The following is a 23,350-nucleotide window of genomic DNA, read 5'->3' as shown; positions in this document are numbered from 1 at the left end:
TTCTTATGTTACTTCGATGCCTGTGTTGCTAATGGATTGTGCTTCAATTTACAAGTCAGTTTTATATTTTGTTTGTGGTTGGTTCAATATGTTGGGTTGTGGTTTCGTTGTTAGTGGGCGTGTCGAGAAGTATGGAGTTTAATGTGTTAATGTTACGATGCCATTCTGGGGTGTTGTTTGGCTGTCGTTGCGGGTTGTGTTGTTTAATTTTCGGTCGATGCGATGTTGGTAATGGCAGCGTTATGTTATTCCCAGATACAACAAGTTCAAGGTTGATTGTGACAAAGATTTGCAAAACATGTTGTGTCTTGCAAAGTCGTTCGAGCTTGATCATATTGTCCCGGGTTTCAGTTGTCGCCCATTCTTTAATCAAACCGTACCACAACAACACTTCACAAAAAAACAACCATCACACATACAAAATTTTACAAACAAAAAACTAAAAAGACCATTACGGGATATCAAGTTACCCACCTCTTGCAACCAATCGCGCACTATTACATAATGAAAACACAAATTCTAGCATATCTCTAAATGTCATTCGCCCAATCAACGTAACACTACGTCGAACTTTTATCAACATGAATGTGATTATGAGTTGCGTTGTTTAATTTTTGGTCAATGCAGTGTTAACAATGATAGCATTATGTCATGGTGTGTCATTTTATTCTAGCATATATCTAAATGTCATTTGCCCAATCGACGTACCACTATGTCGAACATTTTACCAACTTGGATGTGGTTGCCATCACACATTACCTAACAGGGATGTAATTTATTTTACAAAGCCACACTTCCGTAAATGAAATCCAACCAAAATGGAATCCAACCATTCAACAACATAAGGAGAAAACCTACTAAACAAGTGCGACTAATATTGCAATTCAAATTGCCTAACACAAATTCAATTTAAACCACAAACCAACATATTCGTAAACAAACCTAACCAAAAGGGGACCCAACCATTCAGCAAAAGACAACAAAACCCAATGAACAAATGCAACTAACATTGCATTTCATTAACATGCAAATCATCAACATTACACTTAACTAACATTGATGTCACTATCATTCCACATCACCTCCACCATATATACCACTGACAAATAGGGGAAATCAATACCACCAATGGCATTACGATTAAAGTGATGCCAAAATACACCGCAACAATCCAATGTCAGACATAAATTTACACTACTAGAACACCAACCATAAAAGAGATTAGCTATTACATGACTATATCCTCAATGCAGTTTGAAACCCACCCAACCATCAACATCTACTAAATCACTATTTAGTAACTAACACTACTACATATCATCAAGAACAAACACAAATACTAACATTGAACACACAAACCGAATAAACTACAACAAGAAGGAAATCGACATTGGGGGCCACATAACTAACGCCATCGTTCATTAACACAGTAGCGAAAGCCGACGATGAGTGAATGAAACCTCGAATCTTATTGGAGTGACGTCGTTAAAGTCAACCATGACCACAAAATTATTCACTTCCGCTATGTATCGACAACGCAATTTCATTCATAAAATAGGGTTTTCTTATTTCTAGGGTTTGGGAGGAAAAATGAATGTTAATTTGTACAAGTTGTAATGATGAGTTAACATTACCTAAAACATTTTCTGCAGAAATGTAGGGTTTTTACCGCACTAACATTGCAAACGCAGAATTTGTCATCTTCTGATCAAGTGGGAGAGAAACCAAAAAACTCTTTAGTAAGCTTTTGGACAGATTTGTAATTTTTACATCAATGAAACCCCCTTTTTACCTCTCACATCTAGAAAAAACAAGCAGTGCAATAATGTCCAAAATGGTCATTAACATTGAAATGGAACTTATTAGCCTAAAATAATAATAAAAAGCAGGACTAAATAGTGCATAAGATCTAAATGTGGGATTTATTGGTTCTTTATCCAAAAAAATTATGTATATACGTTTAAGACAACCTTATAATTTTTTTTTTTTATAAATTTGTGTAAAACAACCTGGAAAAAAAAATAGGAATACGAATTCTATAAATATAAATTATGCATAATGACTCCTCAAATGGCCAACTCTTGTATATGTTTGTACTTTTGCTTTTGTACTTCCTCTGCAAGCTCATTCAAAACCTTCGAATTTTGCCCCCAAAAGACCTCTATTTCAATATCTAAATCTAATAATTGTTCTTCTTCTATTACATCTCTTTCTTTTTCAATTTTATGTTTTTCTTCAATCCATTTGGGTATCTTCAACGGACTCAATTGCTTTCTCTGGAAAATTTAAAAGTTTTTTTAAAAAAAACATGTAGCAGAATGATTGTAAAAGGGGAGGAAGGAAAAAAAAAAAAACAAAATTTTTAACCATAAAAATAAAATAAATAAACAAATAAACAAAAGCTTTAGTTATTGAGAATATAAAATTTGAAAACTCTTAGATCACTCACTGTTAAAGAGACATAAAATATAATATTCTATTGGTTTGTACTTCCTTTGCCATAATTTAATGAAACACTTTTATGTTTTCTTTTAAAGAACAAACCATTGTAAACATAGAGAAAGAAAGTAAAAAGTAAAATAATAATAATAATAATAATAATAAAAGTAAGTTATTAGAGAAGACAAAAAGTTATTGGTCTTGTTTGAAAATTTGGTTATTTTAGTAGACTAAAATATTTGTGTTTAGAAAGATGGTTGAATTTTTTTGTAGTTAGATGTGATGTTTGTGAAAGAAAAAAGTAAAATGATTATGAATTTGATATGACATTTTATTTTATTAATTATTTTAATGTATTTTATCTTTTTGTATATTTTAGTTCAAAAAATAAAGTAAAAAATCTTTATCAAACCAGACCATTATAGAGTAGTTATTTAAAGAATGTGATTTAGTGACAAGTTATTATAGAATAGCCTTTTTATTATGGGCAAATTGCCTATACCTCCCTTGAGGTTTAGTTAAATTACAGATTTTTTCCTGAGGTTTCAGAAATTATATTTCGTTCCTTGAGATTTATATTCGCATAACAATTTAACCTCTACCGTTAACTAAATGTTAAGAATGGTTAGCTGACATCACCAAAATATAAATTGATAGACGATATTGGCCATGCTAAAATTCCTTCAATAAATTAACAAAATTTACAAAAGAATTACGTTAGATGAAAAAAAAAAAAAAAGTTTTTGGAACTATATTTGATTTGTTGTTTAGAAAAAAATTTCAGAATTTTAAAAAAAAACTAATATAATAAAAATAAATATGAAAAAATATATTTAATTTGTAAAAATTATTTCTAACCACTCCAAAGATAAAATTATATAAAAATAAAAATTATTTTTTATTTTTTATTTCTTAACCAAATTAATTTTTAATTTTTTAAAAATAAATTTCTAAAAATTCAAACCAAACATATTCTAAGAATTTTTTGACAAGTCATTTCTTGTGTTTTTAACTTGTTTAATTATTTATTAATTTTATGATATTTTCAGCATTTGACACTACAACATATAAGAGTTTTAGAGACCAATTTTTTTTAATCTCTAAAAGCGAAAATTCTGTTGCAAAAGACATTTATGGACTAATTTCTATCGTCGTGAAGATAGTTGCTAAAAGATTGCCCTAAAAAGTAAAAAATAAGTCCTTTAGCGATAAAATTTTGAAAACATCAATGATAAATAGGCTTTTAGGGACAAAATAATTTGGTCTCAAAATGGTTTATTTTTTTAGACAAAAAATTTGATGCCAAAAAAATAATAATTAATCACAAATGTTCAATTTTCGTTACTAAAAATATAATAACGACACTTTTTGCAATAAAAATATTTAGTCCTCTAAAAATAATTTTGTCCTTAAATTTTGATCTCTAAAACCTTAATTTTTTTGTAGTGTGATAAGTGTTTTTCTATTTTAATTTTGCATTTCACAATTTATTTAAAAATGATAATTTGGTTAAAGCTCAAGAGGAATATGTAATTTAGTTAAACCTCAAGGAGTGTAGGTAATTTACTCTTATTTGTTAAAAAGACATTTTAGTCAATTTATAATTAATTATGATGAGACGAAATGTAATTTTTAAAACTTTAAGAGGGAATCTATAATTTTGTTAAATTTTAAGGGAGATGAAGGTAATTTACCGTATTATTATTATTATTATTATTAATATTAATGTAAATGTCACGTGGCAAAACTTCATAAAATTAAAGGGCAAATTACAAATGCCCCTCAAGATTTGGCTAAATTACAGATACCCCTGAGGTTTGAGAAATTACGAATTCTCCCTGAATGCTATATTTGCATAAGAAATTAGGAGGTAATTTGTTATGAAATATAAATCTCATGGGGCAAATTGTTATGAAAATACAAACCTCAAGGGGTGCGATGTAATTTCCGAAACTTTAAGAAAGTATCTGTAATTTAACCAAATCTCGAAGGGAGTATATGTAATTTGTCCAAAATTAAAATAGAGGCTCAGTTTATCCTATGGATGGCATAGATGATGATGCAATCAACAACGCAAAAGGCATGTGCTTTATATATAACCCACGCAAGAGACGCGACACTCACGCGGCTAAAATGTCCCACCCCATCCTCCACCAAAATCGTAGACCACATTCCAAGTAACGCACCACGTACTTCAATTATTGGATGTGAGAATCACGCACTCAAAAAGACCGTAGACCTAACTCCCACCTCATCTAATTCCCGCAAGTAGCCGTTGTAATCATCTCCCCGATGTAAAATTATTTCGTGACGTAGCTATCTTCTGGATCCTCTCGCTTTAAAAATTTCTGTTCCCTTATTTTAAATCATTTTTTGATCTGAGTTTTAAATTAGGGTGATGATCGAGACTCTTTTCGATCATCACTCTATCACTCTATAAATACGTGACGGGTGGTGATTAGAGGACAAGAAAAAAAAATAAAATAAAATAAAAACCAATCGTGGGAAGAGAAGGGGTGCAAGTCATTATTCTATGATTTAATAGTTTTGAATGATTTAAAGAATAATGACTTAAATTCTATTTTTAACTCACTCTCTTGATCTCCTCTTCTCATGATTGGTTTTTTTTTTTTTTTTTTTTTCTTTCTCCTTCAAATATATTCAACAATTATAAGTAATTTAAGACAGAGACATAAATTTTTAGAAACAAAAAATCGTTGAGCCTTCTTCATCAATTATAAATCGGTATATCTTCCATGTTCTCCGATAATTTAATATAGAATTATGATTTTGACACTCAAAAAGTTAGTTAATAATTTTATAATATTACTTAATACTATTTATTAAAGGACAAGTATCTAATTTTTTCTTAAAAATAGACAAAAAGAAAAGATAGTGAGTCATATTATTTTAACCAATAAAAATCAAATGAAAACACCACATCAGCATGTTCTATTAGTAAAAAATAACTTTTTTTGACCAATGGTAATACATCTGAAGCATCCGTGCCCGAGGAGCACCAAATAACTTCTCCTTGCCGACGCCTGGAGGTCACTAGTCATTTTATTTCACTTTAAAAATAATATTTAAATCCAAACTAACTGATCATTTCCAAAACGAGACATGAAAATACTTGCCCAAATTTTCTTGCTAACCAAACAAAACTAGAAAATCAGTGTATCGTTTTCGTTTGCTTCCAAAATCAGTTTATAGCTTGGATATCACTTTACCTCGCTGGAGAGTTGGGGAATGTTCTTTGTTTTGATTGAGACTCTGAAGCTATCCTAAACACTCTCAGATCTGCTAACTCTCTTATTTCTCTGTCTCAAAAGCTTCAATTTTCTATGCTTTTGGCTCTCTTGCATTACCACAACTGAATAGAGCTCAGAGACATCACACAAATCAAGAGTATGAATTTCTACCTTCTGTATTCATATTTTGTATCTATATGTATATGTATGTATGTATGTATGTATTGGTGGAAATATATGTAACTTTTGCTGAAATTAACTAAAGTGACATGATAAAATATGAATTTTGTGTTTTTTGATTTTTAATTTTTTAGTCAGTTGGTGAAACATGGAAAATTGTATTCTGGAGTTCTTTTTAATTTATTTTTTTCTTTTTTTTTGTTAATCAAATTGGAATGATGAGAATTGTTGACAGAAAAAGGATTTAACAAAATTTACTAAGTTATAGTATAGTGTTCTTCTTTAAATCGTATTTTACCTAATTTTTCATTGTTTTGGTGAAAAAAAAATTAAAAAAATCTAGTTTACTTGTAGTGGCTAGGAATTTGGATTTTTTATTAAAATTGAAAGGTTGGAATCTTTTCAGCTTTGAAGGAGACCTGTAAAACTTTTTTCTGCTTTGGAAATATCAATTCTGCTTTTTTTTGTGCCCAAATTCTTTTTTTTTATATTTCTTTTTGTTCATCAAATTGTAATTATGAGAATTGTCGACATAAAAGTAGCTAACAACCTAAATTATGGAGTTATTATACTCCTTTTTAGATAGTATTTTCTCTATTTTTTCATTAATTTTGAAAGGAAAAAAAAAAACTAGTTTTGTTGAATTTTCTTGGGCTTTGTTTTGTTGATGTTGAAATTTTGGAATTGTTTCACATATCTTTGACTAGGCCTCGTTTGGCAAGTGCTTATTTTAGCCTAAAAGTCAAAAAGTTACTTAAAAAAAACTATAAAGCCAAACAACTTATACCAAAAAGTCAAAATTCATTTTTCTCTTTACTTTTTGCACATCTTTTCGTAAAAAGCCAAAAAGTCATCTCAAACATACTAATTTTTTTTACCTCATATTTTAGCTAAAAAGCCAAAAAGTTACTAAAATAGTCTCAATTGAGGAGCAGAGGTTCGTTTAAGCAAATATTATTGTATGCCTCATTATTTGGTGATGATATGTTCATTTATGATAGGAATTTAAAAAACTGCTTAGGGAAATCTATAGTTTGGAATTCCAAGTCTGCATTGATTGTTGTATACCATGATTTGTAGGTAAATTCTATAATGATGTTTAAAGAACACTTTATTTAGGGCTCGTTTGGGAGTTGGTTTTTTTAGTGTTTTTTGGCTTTTTGTGAAAAGACGTGCAAAAAAGTAGAGAGAATGATTTGAGAACTTGTAGTGGCTTTTGGGCTAAAACCTTACTTCTATTTTGCATGTAATCTTGGTTATGAATAACAACTTGCTTTTTTGATAGGGAGATTGGCAGTATTGTAGAGGGGCTAGATGGCTACGCTTGCAGATATGGGCCTTGCGGCAGCTATCAATATTCTCACTGCAGTTATTTTCTTAGTGGCATTTGCCATATTACGGCTTCAACCTTTCAATGATAGGGTATATTTTCCAAAATGGTACCTTAAGGGTTTAAGAAGCAGTCCAACGCAGTCTGGCGCATTCGTAAGCAAGTTTGTCAATTTGGACTTCAAATCATATTTGAGGTTTCTGAATTGGATGCCCGAGGCACTGAAAATGCCTGAACTTGAGCTTATTGACCATGCAGGATTGGATTCTGCTGTTTATTTACGGATTTACTTGCTAGGGTATGCTACTATAATCCTATAATCTCAGAATTTGTATCCTGTTATGATTTGCCAAGTAGCTTGTATGCTGAACTATCATGTGCTATGCAAAATTGACAGAACATATTCATCAATGTTCCATAAAGTAGTAGCCAAGGTAATGGAAGCAAAGATGAAAACTTTGAAAGCCTTTTGTAAACATGCTTATTCAAAATAGTTTTATGATTTGGAGTTCTATGTTCGTTTTCCTTGTACTCTGGAACCAAGTGAATCATAAAAAATAAAGGCTTGTTAAATCAAAATTTGAGATTCTAATTATTGAGGAAACTAAAAAAAAAAAAAAAAATGTTGCCCATGGAATCTGAAAAGGAAAAAAGAAACAAAAAGTTTGATTTTTTTTTTTTGTAATCTAGTCAAATTATGGTATCAAAAGGGATTTTTCTGGTTTTAGAGACTACACTTTGTTGCTTACACTTAAAATTATAGCTTTAAAAGTGGTATCTTGAATTGGCAGGAGGCATTGAATTTCTATATGACTTGAGTTCAGCAGAATTACAATCCCTGTATCTATGTGACTATGGCCTCGTTTGGGAAGTGGCTATTTTAGTAGGCTATTTGGCTTTTTGGCTATTTTAGTTTTTGTGTTTGGGAAGATGAAATGAATTTTTAGTTGAGTTGTTGTATTGAAAAGTGTGTTGAAATGATGTTTGAATTTAAAATGACAAATTTGTCCCTAAATTATATTTTTTTAATTGGATGTAAAGGGGCAAAATGGTAATTTAACCCTTGATGTAACAATTTTTGGCTGTGACAACACTGTCCGGCTGCAGCCTATATATATATATATATATATTTTTTTTTTTAAGAAAACTGTGAACAGTATTGACTTTTGGGCTTATTTTGCATTTTAGGCTATAATAGCCTTAACTCACCCTCCCCAAACAGTGCCTATGTGAACTACTGAATATAATTGTATAATTTAATGCCTGCATTAACTATAACTGAAAAGCTTTATGTTTCTTTGCTTTCTAATTTCAAATTTGCTTTTTAACATTGTTGGGTATAAGATATCTCTGTGTTGGTATCAGTAACTTTTATTGCTTTGTGCCATGAGCCTATCATTTCAATTAAATGCTCTTTTGACATTTTTGAAATTTTTTGTCTTGTGCTGATTTCTGCACTTTGATTTATGCAGACTCAAAATTTTTGTTCCTATGACATTCATTGCGTGGGCTATCCTGGTACCAGTTAACTGGACTAATGACACATTACAGAGACAAAATGTAACTTACAGTGAAATTGATAAGCTTTCTATATCTAACATCCCCCTTGGATCACACAAGTGAGAATCTTTCTTTTTATGGCAAGCTTTTAAGCATACTACCTCACTGTTTTTTAATATTCATGAATTTTGACATATTCCATCAGCATTCGTCATGCCTTCATAGTTACACTATATTTTAGTGTTATTATGACTTCTATTTTCAGCATTGTATCAAAATGTGCCAGAATTGAAGTACTCATTTATTTTTCTTATAATTTTTTTTCCAATCAAATTTAATTGATAGAAAAATTTGAAGTCTTGCTGGGCTTGTACTTTTTACTCTGAAAATAAATTTATCTAAAAGTTGTTAGAGATTGGACCCAACAATTTCAAGACCCCTGATCTCTCCCTATTGCTCAGACCCAAGAACCATATAGGTTGTGGTAAAACTAGGGCTTGGTGCCCAAGTTTGCTGCTGATACTAGACATATTTCTTACAGGCCTGTTGCCTGGTCTGCCATACAAATGTTGAATTCATAGCATTGTCATCAGGGTGACTGTTGGTTCTATTGCACCATATTTTTTTCATGCCACGCGCCCTTCTCATACTAATTATGAAGAAACAATTGCAAATATTCTGAAGCCTGATAAGAAGCTTCCCTCCATCTGGTGCATGGAGGCCCCCGTTCCTTTTTGGTCGATGTTAACATTTGTTGTATATATATATTTTAAAAAAAGTTTCCCTTTATTTGAACAGACAGTAAGATTGTAACCAACCCTTCCCTTTTTAGGTGTTGTAAGCCTTTTTTGGTGCCCTGTCAGCACTCTTACCATTGTGGTATAATTGCTTTGGCTTATCTCCTACTTGTTGGCTATTTCCTTGGATTCAAGCAGGGGGGCCTCTTGGCTTCTTAGAAGCCATCACTTGAAGGTAAAGTTGGCATCAGTTTATCACTGGCATGGTGCCTGGTGGGTGCCCCACAATTCCCCAACCTTAAGCCAACTTGTTTATCTGTTGGACTTGATGTTTTACACTCTGACTTTATGGTAATCCTAATCCAACCCATCATCTGGTCCTAGGAAATGGCCCGTGAATTGACAGTCAAATCAGGTTCATATGTATACATATATATATATATATGTTTTTCAGATCCACTTGTCTCAGTTTAGCCCTAGGTGCTTCTTATTTAGAGGGAAATGTGAGATGACTAGGAGAATAAGCTGTTTAAGATATATAGTATGATGTAAATCTCAGTATTGGCTTCAGTGAATGATTAACTGATTATATTAGCATATAGTCATATACCAGTCTGTACTTAATATGACAGTCTGTACTTGTTTAGTTTTACTGGCGGAACTACTCTGGTGTACTTGTTTAGTTTTACTGGCGGAACTACTCTGGTGTAATCAATGATGTTCATTGTTTTGGGATTGCAGATTTTGGGCTCATATAGTGATCACCTATGTGTTCACTTTTTGGACATGCTATGTATTACGAAAAGAGTATGAAACAATTGCATCAATGCGTTTGCATTTTCTTGCCTCAGAAAGACGTCGTCCTGATCAATTCACGGTATGATGCAGTCTGTCTCATTGAAGTTTGATTTAAAAGAATATAATGTTTTTATTATTTCATTGCAATTCTTTGTCTTCATTCAGGTTTAAACTTTTTTTTTGTTTTGTTTTGTTTTGTTTTTTTTTTTTTTTTTTTGTTAATAAAGACCTTGTGATATTCTTTTTTGCACTAGTACCATATTTAGATAGCAATTGTTGTTCATCTTCTCATTTGCACCTTCTTGTTCATCTTCTCATTTGCACCTTCTTGTTCATCTTCTCATTTGCACCTTCTTGTTCATCTTCTCATTTGCACCTTGCTTCCAGTTACCCTGTTCTTATAATTTGATCTCTAGCCTCTAGGAAGGCATTCAAGGACTAGTAATCTTCATACATCATTTTCTTTTCAATAATTTTTTTTCTCATATTTTTTATTTATTTTTCATTTGATGCTTCTTCTTGGGAATCTCTTGGTTTGTATTTTCTAGAAATAGTACATTGCAGTAATGATATTAGCATCTGAATATTACAAGAAATCTGGTGATTTGTTGTCATTATGCAACTTTTTTTGCGGTAGATTTGTTTTTTTGTTTAACACAAAGTTGTGGTGGCCATGATATGTCGCTTTCTTGTTATCCATTTTCTAACTTAATATGGTGTCCGTCATTAACAAGCAATGGTTGATTTCAGTTACTAAGTGGTCTTGGGCATTTGGCAAATTCGGCACCTTGTAGTTTGCAGTAACAAATTATTGAGATGTTTATTGATGCTCACATGTCTACCAAGTTCCTACTCTATGAGGAAAACTGATGGGAATCGTGAAGGCATTGGATAAAGATTAATTGAAGTTTCGGGATTTAATGATTTATTTTGGCATTATTTTATATTTATTAGTTTTATTGTTTTATTAGGATTTTTATTATTGTAGTTTTTTTTTTTGGTACCTTGGTTTTCTATGAAGCCTATGAATATAGGCCAATATGTCATAGTTTTTAGATGGCCTGCCTACTTAGGCTGTATTATGAGTTGTGCGTTGATTATTATTCCTGTTTCTTCCCTTCTATTCCTTATTCTCATTTACTTTTCTTCTCTCCAATGTCATGCATCTACAAACTTGGTTGATGAAATTGATTGTTCACAGGTCCTCGTTAGGAATGTACCACCAGACCCTGATGAATCAGTTAGCGAGCTTGTGGAGCACTTTTTCCTGGTCAACCATCCAGATCACTATCTTACTCATCAGGTTGGCTCGTGCTAACACTCCATTAATAAATACTTGCATAAACATTTATACATTCAAACACAAGTAGTTACGTGGATGCAACAAGCGAGGAAAAAAAAAGATCAAAAGAAGGGATGTCATCTGAGTCCTGTACTTGTTATGAATGAAATTGATTCTATTATGATGGGAAACATATAACTTAGATGCAGCTATAATCTGTTAAGTTTATTTGTAAGAATGGCCATCTTTTTCGTCCCTATTGGAGTATTATGTGTTAATAGCAAGAAAACCAGGTAGTACACAAAGTTGAAGGGTCAACACTTGCCCCGGGGTTAGACAATTCTATTTAGAGTTAGAGGCTGATGGTTGGTTGTAAGTTTATTGGAGAATGAAATGGAAGTGACAGAAAAACTGAATGTCAGTGGACCTCAACAACACTCATTATATTGTATTTTAAGGATATTAATCAGGATATGTTTTTCTTTTTGTAGTTAGCAAAGAAACTTCTTGCATTAGGTTATATAAATCAAGATATAAAATGATATTTGAAAGTATAAATTCAGGCATATATGGAGGAAATTTATGTTGTATGGTGAAGTTAATTGTTTTACTGAATACTCCTTGTTTAGATCAACAAGAGGAATGTATTTTATTTTACTTGCTGATCTTATGACATAATGATGATTTTTGTGTCAAATAATCAGCTGAGAAGGACATTGTGGTGGTTCCTAAGGAAAACTATTATTTGAGATATACAATATTTGTTCCCAAAAAAAAAAAAAAATACTATGTAAAATTTTCCATTAGGATTTGACTAGAGTGAAAATTATGAGAAAAGTGAAAGTCATAGAAAGTGAGGTAAAAGATAGAAAAGTTCAAGGAAAATTTGTTTTCTTGTGAGTAGGGTGCTGGTGATGGGGGCAGGAAAGAGGACATGGAGGAACTGATATATCATGGACAAATTGGCAAGTGAGATAACTACTGGATACCTTCATGAGGCGGAAAAAAAGAAAAAAGAATAAAAAAGTCATGTGTTTTTTGTAAGAAGCTGAAACCTAAGTTACCATGTCGATATGGGTCATACAAGAAATTTAACCTTTTTTGCACTCTCCTCCACCACTCTCATGCTAAATCAAACGCTTCAAAAGTTCCATCTTTAGTCTTTTCGCATTTTCCACCTCTTTCCTCCTAACTATTTATTTCAGTTATTTCCTTTCTGACCTGACCTGTAAGTTTGTTGAATTGCACATTATGTGAAATTGAAATACTATACAGCTTTGTTCTCATTTGGAAAATTTTATGCAGGTCGTATTCAATGCAAACAAACTTGCAAAATTGGTCAATGAGAAGAAGAAAAAGCAAAACTGGCTGGATTATTATCAATTAAAATATTCTAGAAATCAATCACGACGGCCTCTCATGAAGGTACAGCTGTGTAATGCGATGTCCTCAACAAATGATTTTTCTATTTATTGCTTGCAGAGTTACTATATTTTCTCATATGCTGCTAGTTACCTTTTTGTTCTGGTGAAATGCTGTTTTTCAATTTATGATACTGACCCCTGTTCTCTTTTGTATGTTTTAACTGGCAGACTGGTTTCCTTGGCCTCTGTGGGGATAAGGTGGATGCAATTGATTTTCATACATCTGAAATCGAGAGATTATCCAAAGAAGTAATACCCATTGTTAAAATTCTCCCACATAATAATTTTCTTTTTCAATTTAAGCGTTTGTTTGGTTTGTTATCCTTTCATAGCACTATACTGTCTAACGGAGCCTACATGTATGCATACGTATGTATTCACAAACTTGTGTGTACTGCTTAAATTTGTTGGAGTGTATGTTTAATATATATATATATATTTTTTCTCAAGGTACAAATGACTCTATTTGAGTTCTTGAGGTACGAAACATAAAGGGATAAGAAACATCCTTGAAAACAACAAAAGAAAATAGAGAATACAGAAATGAATACCAACTGGCAGCCCTAGAGAAAAAATACCCAAGGGACTACATGACAACCAACATAGGAGTCCATAGATATGACTTCTCTTTCAACTGAATTTTGTCTGTTTCCTACTTGCCCATTTGATGAAACCACAAATGATTGCTTAAGACTTCCCTTCCATGTTACTAAAACCAAAAAAAAAAAGGTTATGTCCCTTATTTAACTACTTCTATTGCTCATGATTGCGTGTTGACCGTACCAATTCTGCTAGACAAATAAACATGTTTTACAATGACAAATGCACACTTGATGTTGCTATTTTCATGACTGAAATGATCTACCTAAAGGATAAACTGTTTAGAATGTTGTTTATGTCTCCGTGTCATATTTCTTATATGTTAAAGAACTTTTAACTGAAATACTCATGCATCAGTTAAGTTGAATTTGAAGTTGATTATCTGCTACATTCAGTATTAGCATCTGCAGTTGGCTTATGGTTCAAAGCTCATGTCAGTTAATAATATTTTTATTTTTCTGTCTGCAATCTGGTATTCATTCATTTCTGAAACCCCAAATTAATGATGTTTCTTGGATACCTCATATTCAGATAGCTGCGGAACGAGAAAATGTTACAAATGATCCAAAGTCTATTATGCCAGCAGCATTTGTCTCCTTCAAAACTCGGTGGGGTGCTGCCGTTTGTGCACAAACCCAGCAATCCAGAGATCCAACATTATGGTTGACAGAATGGGCCCCAGAGCCACGTGACATATTTTGGCAAAACCTGGCAATTCCTTATGTTCAATTGACAATTAAGAGGCTTATAATTGCTGTTGCCTTCTTCTTCCTCACATTCTTCTTCATGATCCCAATTGCATTGGTACAATCCCTTGCAAACATCGAGGGTATTGAGAAAAAGTTGCCATTCCTAAAGGTCATTATTGATATGTGAGTATGCTGGATCATGAATGTTCATTCATGAATTTGTATTTAGGTAACCTGGATCAGTTTGTTGATGAAGTGAGGTTAATTTTTGTGCATTTGACATTTTAGGCAGTACCTAGTCACGAGTTAATGCGAATTTTTTGCTTACATCTTCTTATGTTCTTATAAATTTCACATGAGTTAATGTGAACTTTGTCTATCACATTGTTAAAACTATTCATTCAAAGATAAGGTTCATATAGTACTTAGACATAGGCAGTAAGGCACTTGCACTTCAGCATATGTTTAACTACTGAAGAGAAAGTGGGCTGAGTGGACATAAGGAGTATTACATATTTGTGATAGAATTATTAATATTTAACAATGCTATGAGGCTTAAATCTATTTTATTCACTTTGTATTTATGGCTCACCTTTTCCTTATAATAGCAACTATGTAAGAGATCAATATTTATTATTGTTGAAGTAGTGCAACCTTAATTCTAGATAGATAAACTTGTCTTAAAGGAGTAGTTCTAGATAGAAAAACTTGTCTTAATGGAGAATTATTCTTCCCAGAGATTTTTGGTTGCTGCCATAGACAATCAAAGCAATTGAAGAACAGATGCATATGAGAAACTGTAGAAGCAATAGAAATGACAAATGACACTTTGATGTGGGTGTATTTTGAATTAAACCTAGATTATGTTTATTACCTGTTGGCAACTTGCACAACCTGATTAATAGGCAAATGGCGAGATTATTTCAGGGTTCTAAGGTTATGATGATCTTGTGAGCTTTTGTAATAGAGTTGTTGAGAGAATGCCAACTAATTGCAATCTCTACATTCATAGTGAAACTCCTCCGTTCTTTGCCCACAGATATAGGCTTATAGCCAAACCACATAAATCCTATGTGTGCTTGTGTGTTTATCCTATTTTAGTTTTTCTCATTTTGCCTTTGCCATAACAAGTCACAAAAAGGTGAAATTTGGAGAGCACTGATCTTGGATTTCTTATTTTGAATTTCCCCAAATTATAGAATATGCTGTTGAATTTCGGCAGCCAGTTTCAAGTTGTAAATTTCCAGCGCATTATGGGAGGGTTGGGTATGAATAATTTTAAACTTGGGTGTATTTGCTCATATGAATTTTAAAATTTAAACTCGTCATGGTTCTTGTTTCTTCTTCTTCTTTCTTTCTTTCTTTCTTTCTTTCTTTCTTTTTGTTGGTCTCTTTATTCTTATTCTTAAACTGAACCATAATTGTTTTAGTTTGGATTCTCTATAGTACAGTAGTCCAGTGGCACCTAAGTTTGTTCTGAGTATTAGTGATAAGCATTCATAGTTCATGCATGTACTTTCGGTTTCTCAAATGGTTACAGCTGCTTCTTACTAATAATACCTTGATCTATTATGCAGACATTTCATCAAGTCGTTCATCCAAGGTTTTCTACCTGGGATTGCTTTGAAGCTTTTCCTCATCTTTCTGCCTGCAATACTGATGTTCATGTCTAAAGTTGAAGGCTTTATAAGTATATCATCACTTGAGAGGAGATCTGCATCTAGATATTACATCTTCAACTTTGTGAATGTATTTCTTGGGAGCATAATCACAGGAACTGCGTTTGAGCAACTAAATTCATTTATTAACCAGTCGCCGAAGGAGTATGTTTGTCTAACTTTCTTTCATATTGTTGACCAGTGTATCCTTGTTCTTCCGGCAATCTATCCATTTATGATTCTCCTGTAGTTTGGCCTTGCTTGGTTTGTCTCCTAAGATGAGAGACATTTTTTGAGAAAAAATTTCAAAAATTTTTTTGAAAAAAAAAAAACCAAAATCACTTGTCTCTCTACTACACATCAATCAATCATTTTTTCCCTCTTCTCTCTCCTCTCTCCTTCTCTCACATCCTACACATTAATCAATCACTTTTTCTCTCACACCCATCTACTCCAAAAAAAAAAAAAAAAATTAAATTATCCCAAACTCTAAAACACCAAAGCTATTTTCAAAATATACAACCAAACAAATTTTCAAATTTTGTAAACTCTTTCTAGAAAATTATTTTTCAAAATTGTTTCACAAATACAAACCAAACACAGCCTTTATCTTTCTGAATGCAGTAATATTAGAGGTGATCAGTCGATGTCTGTGTTTGTGTGTGTTTATATTTATGTATATTGGTTTGATAACTTAGGCCTCGTTTGGAAACCCTCCCTTTTAGTCAAAAGGTCAAAAAGTTACTAAATTAGCCAAAAAGCTAACAACTCATACCAAAAAGTCAAAGATTCTCTTTTCTCTCTACTTTTTGCACATCTTTTCGTAAAAATCCAAAAAGTCATCCCAAACATACTAGTTTTTTTTAGCTCATATTTTAGCCAAATAGCCAAAAAGTTACTAAATTAGCCTGTTCCCAAACGAGGCCTTAATATTAAAGTTGGATAGCATTATATTGGTTTGGATGCCTATTTCTTTGTTTGTGTGCATAAATAATGATATATATATATATATATATATTTATCTGAATAGCATCACATGCGATAATATTAAAGTTTGGGGCAGTACCATATTTCCTCTTGTTTTGCTAATGCAGAGTGGGTGGATGCCTGTGTTTATGTATGTTTGTTTAAATTGAGATATTGAATTATGTTACATTAAATGATATAAGAAAAGTAATGCTGTGTTCTTCTATTTTTTTTTTATTTTTTTTATTTTTTTTTTCCTTTTAGAAAAAATTCATGTTCTTATAGTGAAGGATAGTGCAATTTTTTGTAAACATTATGACTGGAACAATAAAAGCAATGAGGAATAAAAGTCAAACCAAGTAGCTTACAGGAGCAGGATTACAGAGCTTTCTGTTGCATGTAATTGTGGTCAAATACTGCATGAGAGAAGTGAAATCCCACTTATTATCTTCTTTTAATTAAGGAGTCGTCATATTTTCAAATCTGGATTATGCTTTTCTTTCATGTTTGCAAAAAGGAAAGATGGTCTTTCTTGCGTATAGAGTTTTTATTTTTCTTATTTTTCTTATTTCTACATTGATTGGGGTTTTGCATGTGCCAAGATTTTAACCCTTGACCTCCTAGCAAGGTGAAAAGGTTCTGGCCAACTGTGCTTGCCCCGGTTGGTTCTTTCTCACCTATGGAGTTAATAAAAGTTGTGGCGTAGACTGTAATGCCAGAATTGAAATCTAGACCTATGAACCTCCATTAAATTTTATTACTTCGTGTGCTATTTAGAAACAAAATTATTTTTGCAGTTATCTTGTGAATGACTTCTTTGCTTGTTATTGGCATGTGAATTAGTGTTGCTTTAGCATCTTTCCCTTGTATTCTAAGCTTATTATCCACCCTCAAGACTACAAAATATATTTTCCCGAATTGAAATCTAGACTTATGAGCCTCCATTAAATTTTATTAGTTCATGTGTTATTTAGAAAGACAACGATTTTTGCAGTTATCTTGTGAATGGCTTCTTTGCTTGTTATTGGCATGTGAAAGTATCTTTCCTTTGTATTCTAAGCTTGTTATCCACCCTCAAGACTACAAAATATATTTGTCCTACCTTCTTGTTGAGTGGCTCATTTATCAGCTGATTCTATTATTCCCTGTCGAATCAAACTTGTGGTTTCTAGTTATTTTTGCAGTTATCTTGTGAATGGCTTCTTTGCTTGTTATTGGCATGTGAATTAGTCTTGCTTTAGCATCTTTCACCTGTATTCTAAGCTTGTCATCCACCCTCAAGACTACAAAATATATTTGCCAGAATTGAAATCTAGACTTATGAACCCCCATTAAATTTTTTTAGTTCATTTGTTATTTAGTGTGTTTGGTTTCAGTTTTCTAAAAACTGAATTTTTTGTTTTTTGTCTTTTTTTGTTTTTGGTGAATATTTTTAAAATTTTAAGCATTTTTTTTACTTTTTTAGATGCACCTTACTTAGATGTATCTAAAAAGTAAAATATTTGTGAAAAAATATTTTAAAAAATTAATAAATACACAAAAATATGAAAAATATACTGAATTTTAGTATTTTTTTTTTTTTGTATTTTTGATATTTAGTGAATTTTTTTTTACGAAAATTATACTTTTTAAGTGTATTTATGTTATGTGTCTAAAAATTAAAAAAAAAATTGCTTAAAATATTAAAAAAAATTCAGTAAAAATAAAAAAATACGGAAAAAAATAAAGTAAAATTTTCTGAAAAGTGTTTTCAAAAAATTGGAAACAAACATGGTGGATTTTTACCGTTTTCTTGTGAATGGCATCTTTGCTTGTTATTGGCTTGTGAATTAGTCTTGCTTTAGCGTCTTTCCCTTGTATTCTAAGCTTGTTATCCACCCTCAATACTACAAAATATATTTGTCCTACCTTCTTGTTGAGTGACTCATTTATCAGCTGATTCTATTATTCCCTGTCGAATCAGACTTTTGGTTTCTAGTGTCTTCTGCTATATTATGCTTGTATATTAGCTTTAGCGATCAATTCATATTATCAAGTGCTGCCTTTTAGTTTGAGATTGTGCAGACTATAATGATAAGTTTTAATTTTTGCAGGATCCCTATAACCATTGGTGTGGCAATTCCAATGAAAGCAACTTTCTTTATAACATATATAATGGTTGATGGATGGGCTGGTATTGCTGGGGAAATTTTAAGGTTGAAACCATTGATTTTCTATCACTTGAAGAATTTTTTCTTGGTGAAGACTGAAAAGGATAGGGAGGAAGCAATGGATCCAGGGTCTCTGGGTTTCAACACTGGCGAACCTCAAATACAACTCTATTTTTTACTAGGCCTTGTTTATGCTGTGGTGACACCGCTTCTACTTCCTTTCATACTGGTTTTCTTTGGTCTGGCATATGTTGTATACCGCCATCAGGTAAAAATTCAGAGTAAAATCTATCCATAAGATCTTTGATAGAAGAGATTGTAGAGTCAAGATGCACAAACATCATATGCATATGATTGTGTGGGCATGTGATAGAAACCCCACTACAAATGAGATTAATCTAATATGTGGACAATAGGACACCACCATTAGCTTCTGATAAATTCCAATAGGCATTCGGAAGTCTTCATAATTTGGCATTCATGTGGTATTTGTCTAAATATTTTGCCTATTTTCAGGTGCGAGTGCGAGTGTAGGAACTAGACATTCCTTTATAGTTGATACTTTTGATAAATATTGAAATCCACCTGAAAACACATATAAGCCAAAACAATGCTTACCGGGCAAATTAATTGCCATCTATATATTTGTCTATTTTCAGGTGTGCACGAGTCTAGATAATACGCATTTCTTTATAGTCGACACTTTTGGTAAATCTTCTATCCACCTGAAAGCACATATAAGCCAAAACAGGGCTTACATGAAATTTACTTGTACCTTCATTGTGACTGTAGCGGTACCTCATGCTGAAATTTTGGTACCAATTTTAGATTTTCGCTATTATAGTTCTATTTTATTTGTCCCAAACTGTATGGAAATATTTTGTTTCCGGCTCTAAATTGATAGGGCTAAATGCCTTGACCTTGAGCATTATCCTGGAAATATCATGGATGTTTTATAGTTTCCTTTTTTGATAACTAAATACCTTATAGTTTTCCTTCAATTATTTGAAGTCTTGTGAATGTCTTTTCTTTACCAGAATTGTTTTTGTTTTATCAATTGGACCTGTTGACCAACAAACTATGAAATTTCTCAACTCACCAATGAATTTACACTGCTTGTAATATCAACCTTACATCTTGGACTCATTTGTTGCTGCTTTTGTAATGGGTAACATCTTGCAACTGATTTTTGCATTGTGTTTATTTATTTATTTATTATTATTTGCAAGTCATATGTAGCTCTTATTAAATATGGATTTATGGGAAAGACAAACTTTTGTCTTGAAATATTTTCTGATTCTCATGTGCTTGAAACTTTCTTTTTTCTTCTCTTTGAGAAATTCTAGAACATTTCTCTAATTTTTGTAGTCTCCATCACTGCCTAATTCTTTCATGAATTTATGATAGTCTCACCACAAGATATGTTTTCAGAATATATATATATATATATATGAATGTTATTTAGTAGACTTGGACCGGTCAATTTATTAGGAAGGGTGGCCCCATGGCATGGCACGGGAGTGTCCTGTCAGGGACGTGTGCTTTCACCTTTCAGTCTATTCTAAAATTTGGCTGGACTATGTTGTAGTTTGTCGATGCAGTCATTTTGTTGTATCTATTAGCTTTCGTAATAATAGTTTTTCTATTATAATGCAGATCATAAATGTCTACAACCAAGAGTATGAAAGTGGTGCGGCATTTTGGCCTGATGTCCATGGACGTGTAATAGCTGCATTGGTTATCTCGCAGCTTCTTCTAATGGGATTGATAAGTACAAAACAAGCTGCTCAGTCAACACCATTTCTCATTGCTCTTCCCGTACTGACCATAACGTTCCATTTGTTCTGCAAAGGTCGTTATGAACCTGCATTTATCAGATATCCATTGCAGGTCTGTAGGAATTCACAATTTGCAAACATATGTGTTTTTATCACTCTAGTAATTCCGTACATACATGCATATATATATAAATGTATCTTGTATTCTTGTTGCTCAACTAAAGATTGAAAGTTAAGGTTGAATTGATTGTCACATTAGAAATATGGGAGATGTGTGATATGGACAGAAAAAGTGTCTATGAGAAAAGAATCGAGCAAATTTGGAAACTTGAGATTTTTAAAAATTATATCAATATTATAATACTAGGTAAGATTTGATTATTTTGATTGTTTTATTTGAAAACACTTAATTAGGGTTTTTTTGGATACCTATGAATAGGCCGTTATGTGTTAGGATTATTCAACTTTGAATATTGAATTGAATCAAGAGAATTTAGTTTTGAGTATTAAGATTTTTTTATTTTTTAAATTTTTTTAGGGTTGAGGTTTGTTTTAGTTGATTGAAGTGTTCCCTCCCCATTAAAGGCTAGATAACATTCACCACCTTGTGGCTTTGTGGCTTGTACACAAAAGGATAACTTATACCACAAAATGTGTAATTTTTAGCACAAAAAGGTTTACTTTTTACTCATCACAAAAAGTATAACTTTTACTACAAAAAGCATAACCTTGTTATTCATAACTTCATGGGTGCACACCATAATTTTGCCATTCATAACTTCCATCACAAAAACTGTAACTTCCATCACAAAAATTCGCAACTTTTATCACAAAAAATAGTAGCTTTTCTTACAATGTGCACCTTTTTAGGCATGCACACTATTCTCCGGCTATCCTACATCAATATTGTCTGCAAAGACCATGGATGCATTAGTTAAATATCCGTTACAGGTGTTCAGAAATTCATAATCTATGAAACCAGAGTTACTACTACATCAGTTGTTTCCTCTGTATAGCTGAAACTTCATGTGCTTGTATCTGTGCATGCTTATTTAGATGTTTTAGTTTGCCTATTTGTTGTTTTTTCTTTGGGTGCTTTGTCACGGTGTTGCACGCTGTTATGCTGTGTTTGGTTGGGGTTTTTGGGGTGGGATTTGGAAAAGGAATGAGAAATGTAATCCTATTTATGTTTGGTTATAATAAAAAATATATGGGAAAAGAAAGGGGGTGAGAAATAAATAAAGAAATAGGAGACCTTTTAGGGCATCAATTCTATTTTATAACCAACACAACCAAACATAGTTGGGATTTAGAATTCTATTAATTCTTTCTCCTTTTCCTTTCATTTCCATTTCCCTTTCCATTTCCCTTCCCAAATCCCCTAACCAAACACAGCGTTAATGTTTACAACTTGTATTGCTGAGTTAATGGCATTCTCACATACATTATTGTTACTCTTCTTATTTATGGTTTAGTCTTTAATTTAAAGTTGTTTTCTCATCATTTCCTTGTATGTTTTGGATTTCAGGAAGCGATGATGAAAGATACCCTAGAACGCGCTAGGGAACCAAACCTCAATCTGAAAGGCTATCTCCTGAATGCTTATATCCATCCCATTTTCAAAGCCAGTGATGACGATGATGAAGACGAAGAAATTAATGAAAAATGGGACCAGGAGAGTGTGCTCGTCCCCACAAAGCGCCAGTCACGCAAAAACACACCATTGCCCAGCAAAATTAGCAGCAACTCGTCGCCATCTCTGCCTGAGGAGGAGTTTCAGGAACTTTCACTGCTGTAAATCCTAAGCATGAGACTCTTCGTACATTGGGCACCTTGCATTGTTTAAATCAGTTAAGGAGGGTCACGCTGTAAATTAGCAGAAATAACTTTTTTTCTTTTTTTGCTTTGTTGTTGTTTGTGTGTGTATATGTACATAAATATATATATACATACAGAGAGAGAGAGAGAGAGAGAGTGGTGCAGCCTCTGGTTTTGAATTCAAAGACATTGATTCTGATGTTATGACAGTGGAAACAGCAACCCTGGAAGAAGATCAGGACGAGTTTGTGAAATTTTACATGTGAGAATTGAAATGCTTGTTGGTTCACAAAGATATGAGTTATAACCACAAATTTTTCTGCGTCCACGAATGGCCCCATTTTTTAACCACTGGTCTACAGGTTAGATGGTGTCAAGTTGGTCTCTGGACTTGTTTGTTTGAGGCTGAAGCTCGGTTCTTGTATGATCCTTCTGCACTGCAGAATTCAATCACCAGACTAGGCCTGTGTTTGTTTGTAGGATTATACTATTCAAAACCAGAAGTGTATAGCTCTCTCAAATGGTAGAACAACTTTGAGTAGTACATGATGGGAATTTTCTTAATTGATTATTAGCATGTTGGATTGTATGGTGGATTGCTTGATGTTCATTTAACTCTTTTTTGGTGCCTTTTTTTTTTCCCCTTCACCTTTGAGGCGATGTTTGGATATTGGATTTGTCAAGGGAAGGAAGAATTTAAGGAAAATGATCCACTCTGCTTGTAGTCTCTTATACTTCCCTTGTGTGAGG

At 32.5% G+C, this 23,350-nt stretch overlaps 1 protein-coding gene and 1 long non-coding RNA gene across 2 annotated transcripts; one reads left to right on the top strand and one right to left on the bottom strand.

The window, feature by feature from the left end:
* Nucleotides 1-5,378: 5,378 nt before the first annotated feature.
* On the top strand, nucleotides 5,379-23,189 carry LOC114316723 (hyperosmolality-gated Ca2+ permeable channel 1.2). The gene is made up of 12 exons (XM_028263407.2): nucleotides 5,379-5,847; nucleotides 7,156-7,498; nucleotides 8,673-8,819; nucleotides 10,179-10,314; nucleotides 11,437-11,538; nucleotides 12,823-12,942; nucleotides 13,110-13,190; nucleotides 14,073-14,413; nucleotides 15,808-16,053; nucleotides 18,948-19,272; nucleotides 20,661-20,894; nucleotides 22,311-23,189. The coding sequence occupies exons 2-12, from the start codon at nucleotides 7,185-7,187 to the stop codon at nucleotides 22,578-22,580; spliced, it is 2,316 nt and encodes a 771-aa protein (XP_028119208.2). The 5' UTR covers nucleotides 5,379-5,847; nucleotides 7,156-7,184; the 3' UTR covers nucleotides 22,581-23,189.
* Nucleotides 9,775-11,442, bottom strand: LOC145798653 (uncharacterized). The gene is made up of 2 exons (XR_014339956.1): nucleotides 10,612-11,442; nucleotides 9,775-10,559 (listed from the first exon to the last, which is right to left on the bottom strand). It is a non-coding gene; the product is annotated as an uncharacterized LOC145798653 (long non-coding RNA).
* Nucleotides 23,190-23,350: the final 161 nt, after the last annotated feature.

The sequence above is a fragment of the Camellia sinensis genome, chromosome 9 (genome assembly GCF_055761805.1).
Source record: "Camellia sinensis isolate YWXY chromosome 9, ASM5576180v1, whole genome shotgun sequence".
Lineage (NCBI taxonomy): Eukaryota > Viridiplantae > Streptophyta > Magnoliopsida > Ericales > Theaceae > Camellia > Camellia sinensis.
This window is presented reverse-complemented; position numbering and strand designations above follow the sequence as displayed.